Source organism: Mus caroli, chromosome 5 (assembly GCF_900094665.2).
Source record: "Mus caroli chromosome 5, CAROLI_EIJ_v1.1, whole genome shotgun sequence".
NCBI classification, from domain to species: domain Eukaryota; kingdom Metazoa; phylum Chordata; class Mammalia; order Rodentia; family Muridae; genus Mus; species Mus caroli.
The window spans coordinates 60,372,242-60,378,241 of record NC_034574.1 but is presented as its reverse complement, the minus strand read 5'-3'; the positions used below and the strand labels follow the sequence as shown (position 1 = coordinate 60,378,241).

The window sequence follows — 6,000 nt, the reverse complement described above, 5'->3', positions numbered from 1 at the left end:
AAACAGATTTAGGGAAGGAAAAAGAAATCTTGTTTCCTGAGTCCCTTGAAGCCTCTCATAAGCAAGTGTGAAACTATTTAGGGGAGAGGCACAGTTGGTCTGGACCCCAAACACAGTGCTCAGAAAGTAGCAACCCCAGAAACAACACAGTGGTCAGCTCTTCAACCCTGTTAGAGCTCTCAGCACTGTTGGTGTTGCATGGGCCTCTTAGCTCAAACATCCACACATGTAGATAATTTTGTGTGATATTTATCAAAATAAATTATTCATGTTACAGCAAGTTAGCATCATCCAATACAGCAAAGAGAAAAGTTATGGGTTGAAAACTAATTTCCTGAGAACAAAATTATATACATGTATATACACACACCTATGTAATGTATAAAATTATACACACACACATATATGTACATACATACATACACATGGCTATATACTTTTGAGCTCCATTCTTTTGGACTGAAAAGATTTTTTCTAAACATTGACTTATTTTGTGCACATAGAAGCATGTGTGCACATGTGCATGTATGCATGCCTCAGTGCATTTTTATAGACACAAAATGTGTGTCCCTGGAATTGAACTCAGGTCATCTGTCTCATCAGTAAGTGCTCTGGCCCACTGAACCATCTCTTTGGCTCTTTGGTTCTGTAATTTGGGAGGGCATTATGCTAGAGGGAGTTTAGAATTGCTCACTTTTACAAACTAGACATTCCACAGGCAAGCAAGAGGGTGCCGTTGGGAGCTACTGATTTCTTCCGACAGAATGGTGTTCAGTTTGCTCCAGTTCTCCTGTACAGTACTTGGCATTTTCACTAAACTTTGAGCTCACTGAGCAATTCTAGTTTTTAACTAATACCTCGGATAATACCAAAGAGTGGGGGAGGAAAGCTTTGTAGTCTAGATTAGGGCTAAAATTATTTATTCCTTAGAACCCTAAAGAAAGTAAATTGAAAGAAAACTAATTCAATATGGCAGAGATAAATGCTTTTCATTTCAATAAAAATATTCTTCTTCGATTTCACAGAGTAACACTTGTTGGTTCTGAAATGAATTTTAGTGACAGGGCTTTCATTACGGCAATTATGTTTTAAAGATTTATTTTTCTTTTTAACTATGTGTATGCCTCTGTGTAGGTACATGCATAAGGGTGCAGGTGCTTGCAGAGGCCAGCAGAGGGCGTCAGGCCACCTAGAACTGGAGTTACAGCCAGATGTGAGCCGTAGAGATCAGCAGAGTGGGTCAACCAGATATGAGCTGCCCGGCAGCCCCAACAATTAGTATTGTTACTCTGGTAACTCTGAAGGGAAAAACACTTGTTTCCCGTGGTAGCAACAACTGCCCACCAAACTTTGTATTAAAAAAAAAAAAAGCAGACCCCTACACAAACATTAGTAGCAAGTAGAATATTGTACCCGAAGCAAGTTTCAAGGGATTTGCTTGTGGTTGCCATCCCATAAAAACATAGGGCTGAGTACAAGGCAAAGTACACAAAAGCTTTAGAGAAGGTGTGTGCGTGCTTGGTGTGTGTGTGTGTGTGTGATGTGCCAACGGGCATCACTACCGCACAGCATCTTCTCTGGTCCAGTCCGCAGGGGCAACTGAGGAAAAGGCCCTTTGTGGGGCCAACTGCGTAGGCGGTGAGCAGGGACCACGGAGGAAGCAGAGGGGCACGTGCTGACCTCAACAAGCTAGTGGTGTTTGATCCCAGCCAATGCTCAGTACTGATCATTATTTGGTTGTTTCTAGAAGCTTCCATAGGCACCTGAACGATCTCTCTTGGTCACTGTGTGTCCAATTTGAAGGAGTTAAAACGTTCCCTTGCAAGGCAACTTCCACAGCAACCCCTACAAACTGGCTGGTAGGTCCGATTTCTCCTCAACAGAAGACCTTGAGCGCACATTTCTGCCATCATTTGACAATGGAGCCCTGAGACTTTCTGCTTCCCAAGAAGAGCTACCCCACCCCTCCAGACGTAAACAAGCAACACCAAGACGATCTGAGTCTTTTATTTATAAATGTACATTCACTATAAAAGCCGTTGCATCTTAGACAACTTTTCATTTTTAAATTTTTTTAAACTATTTCTCAGAGGCATTTTTAGAATAAATATTGTAAATGAAAGTTAGTGTAACTGATACAGAAAGTCACCCACCCAGAACAGGATCATCTCTTTGGATGGGCTCACATTGAAAGGTGGATCATTTCAGCTCACCGAATCTTACGCCAGGTACTGGTAGCTAGAATATGAATCATGTAAATGACACTACACAGAAAGTGGGACAAATGCCATGACAGTTTGCTAGTGAGAAGCAGAGTCACCCATTTCTGTCCTTGGGAAAGAAGTGTTTGGAGTCTGAGAGGAGAGAATCAGCTACGGTCCCGTAGGACCAATAAATCACTCCCTTGCCTTGTCTGGTTTTTAAACAAACACATTTACATTACAGCTCCACACAACAGAGCATTTTTTTTCCTCCCTGGGATCTCAAAGATTATTTGAAGAGAAATAGATCATGGTCTTTTATGCTGCATTGGGAAACGACAAGATCTAGTCTGCCGAAGTTGCCATGTAACTGCCTCTAAATGAAATATAAATCAAATAGAAATAGAAACGGTTGGCAATTAGAATTTAGAAGATGTTGGAGATTATTCCAGGCTGGTGACTGGTGTTCATTACGGGAAAGCACGTTCCGCACTTGGGGAGTGGGGTTTTATTTCTCTTGACTCCAGTCTAGCTTCAATACACGTACAATGAGTCTCTCTAAGAAATATGTATAAATGGCTTTGTGAAACCAGAAGACTGTGCAATACTCATGTGCTCCTGACATAATGGATGGCCTTGCGCATGTAAAAAGGATTCTATAAAAGTCGCTTATGAAGGGCCGTATTGTACATGTTTTGTGCATCGTTTCTCATAAAGTACTCTGTTAGTATCATGCGAAGTGTAAACATCCACATTTATTAAAATAGTTAATAAAACATGCAGGTGCTTCATCAAAATATTGGACTTGATCTGTACATTTTCAAAACTTCTCTTTTTCTTTTTAAATTTTTCCTTTTTTTTTTAAATTTGTCTTTTAAAATCTTTTATTCATTTTTTTCCCCCTCGTAAAGCAGCAAACACCTCCGAGAGAAGCCGTGGGAACTAGGGAGTGACTTCGTCTCCCTTTGGTGTTCCGAATCTGCCGTTCGTCACTGTGTGCAACAGCTTTGCGTTTTCTAAGGCACAATTTTTAGTGAAATGGTGTGTGAATTTCAATCCAGTAACAGCTCGTCCAAATGACAAAGTGGCCAGTGGACCTCCATTGGCCGAGATGTCTGCACCTATAAAAAACCCACATGCAAAGAACTGTCTAGCATGGAAATAAATGATTGCTAGTCATACTCCATAAGACACAGAAAAAGTTATTGCTTACATAACAGAAAAACACCTACCTGCTCTCTTTCTATGCTACATTAGCCTACTAGGAGTGTACCCATAGTCTATATTCACCCGACGTCATCTCCACCCAGTTGCCATCCCTTTAAGGCAGAATAAATAGTTCTTCGTCGTAAGGAAATCGGCCTGGAAGCTAAGTCACTATGCTTTAACCACTGCATTCCTTTCGTGTCCGGCTGAAACTTATCACGGGGGGCACTGAATAAACCAGGCTTCCGCAGGAATCGCTTTCTGAACGGCGAGTCAGGTCCAGAATTCTTGAGAATAAAGATGATGATGCGGGAGGATGAAGGCGCACACAGGTCCGCGGGAGCGGGCAGGGGCAGGGGCAGCAAGGTGCACACAGGTCCACAGGAGCGGGCAGGGGCTGCCACGTTGCTGCCACTTGCAGATCAGGTTGCGGGCTTGTCATGACATACCTTCTGGGTTCTGTTAGGATGGACTGAATGCTTTTCTTTGGATACCTGGGCTTCAGGCCCTCAAGGAGAATTTGCAGGCAGACAGGAGATGTACTCGTTCCTAAAAACCGGACTGTCCTCGATGCCTAATACCCACAACCTCACATCAAGCCCCTTATTGACAACCCCTACCCCAGGGCTTGGAGAGAGCTAGCAATCCAACGCTCAAGGCTACTGCTGCCATAGTGGCCTTGTACATTGTACTTCCTCATAGACTTCATAATACGTTTGAAGATAATGGCTGATCTGCTTCCTTCCTGTTTCTTCCTACCTTTGCGCCGTGTTGCAGGGAGGAAGTCTAGGAACATTGCAAGGGCTCTCTTCCTTTGATGGGACCAATCTATATTAATGACATGACTTCCAGGGTACACAAAATCTACTACTAACAGTGTGATAATTTATTGGTAGGACTTCTGCCCCCAAGGGTAAGTAACACAAATGTCTCCGGGAATACAGTATATATTATCAGACGAGTGTCTTTGCATTAAAAAAAAAAGTTATAGTTCAGAGTCAGAACTTGCTGGGGTATCTAGAAATGCATTCACTTTATGCTCTGAAGTTGGCATGTCTTGCACTTCCTGCAGCTCATTTCTGTAAACATAACGTGTTTAATTTCTAGGAACACTAAAACACAACAGGTTTATTGCACCCTTCTGCTCTTCCCCAGGCAAGAGAGTAACACCTTTGCAACCAGAAGCAGCTCAGCCGGTGCTAAAACCATTTGTTGACTCTTCAGGGTCATCCCAAATGCATTATGCTTGTGTATACACTGTGCAAATGCAGAAGAAGAAGAAGAAGAAAAAAGCCCAGCCCCTCCCCACCCAACCAGAAGCACAAACATTGTGCTGCAATACAAAAGAGCAGATACCACCTTGTAGGAGAGTCTCCCAGAAACTAGGTGAATGCCAAGAATCCCCTGGACTTGGGGTTTAATAAAGCAATTGCCAAGGGACACTCTTAGTAGAAAAATCCTCAGTGACCCGGAAGCTCCCAACCTCATCACAGTGTTGTAGGCTGGCCGGCACCTGTGGTGAGAAAGACAGGAATTTGGGTTAGTCAATGTGTCTCACCCCATGTACTTCCCAAGGATACCAAGCAGTACCCTTGCAGAAGTCCCTTCCCTCACAGGGAGGGATGTCCTGCCCCACCCTGATGCTCTCAATATCATGTCAGGGCATGGTACGTGGCATCACGAGGGACTTTGTTAGTTTGGGACACAGTGTGAGCTCCTCAGACCCACACAGCCACAGTGTGCATGTGGTACCTACGCTTTATGCCTGATGTAAGAACTCTGGGTTTCCCCCTAAATTAAAAGACCCCCACCTCAAAGCTTCTGATCTGTCCTTTGAAACACCTAAGCAAGAAGAGGATTTATTTATTTATTCTCTCTTGAGGTCTTAGGTCAAAGAATCAGTTCACTGAAACTGGAGAAATCTAAGTGATCTGAAAACCTGATTGCCAGATTGAGCAAATAAAAATACAGAGTACCTAATAAATTTGACTTCCAGATAAATACACATTTTAAATGTGTTAAGTATATCTCATGTGATATTCGGGACACACTTATGCTAAATCTGTAGCATGCAGTGTTTGGAGCGTATACATACTAAGAAAACAATTACATATCTGAAACCCAAAGTGACGTTGTATTGTTTAGCTGGGGTGTGCTGGGGCATGCCTGCAATCTCAGCACATGGGAGCAATAGAATCGGGGGTCCGAGTCCAGCCTTGGCTACATAGTGATTTTGAGGCCAACCTGCACTACAGTATGAGTTTGGGTCTATCTCAAACCAAGGCGCTGCCACCATGACCAACACGATTCCAAATGGGGCAAAGGAGATCCTTAGACGACAGGTGAGCAGGTTTATGCTAATGGCATACACTTGCAATTTCAGCAGTGGGAAAGCAGAGAGTGGGGGGTTCCTGGGGCCTGCTGGACAGGCAGCCTAGCCAACTCCGCATTTCAGGCTCAGACAAACAGGCAGACAGGAAGGCACATGCATATACACACCTAAAGATAGCACCTAAAGAATGGCAACCAAAGTCACCACCCCTGGCCTCCATATGCATCACACACACACACACACACACACACACACACACAC

General features: G+C 43.5%; 1 protein-coding gene across 17 annotated transcripts in view; it reads right to left on the bottom strand.

Annotated features, from left to right (window-relative positions):
• Positions 1-1,991: 1,991 nt before the first annotated feature.
• Limch1 (LIM and calponin homology domains 1) overlaps positions 1,992-6,000 on the bottom strand; it is a 310,330-nt gene continuing 306,321 nt past the window's right edge. For all 17 annotated transcript variants that reach the window (XM_029477930.1, XM_029477931.1, XM_029477934.1 and 14 more), the window contains one exon: positions 1,992-4,920. In XM_029477930.1, coding sequence (XP_029333790.1) covers positions 4,895-4,920 — 26 coding nt within the window. In that variant the 3' untranslated portion in view covers positions 1,992-4,894. The remainder of the gene's footprint in view (positions 4,921-6,000) is intronic.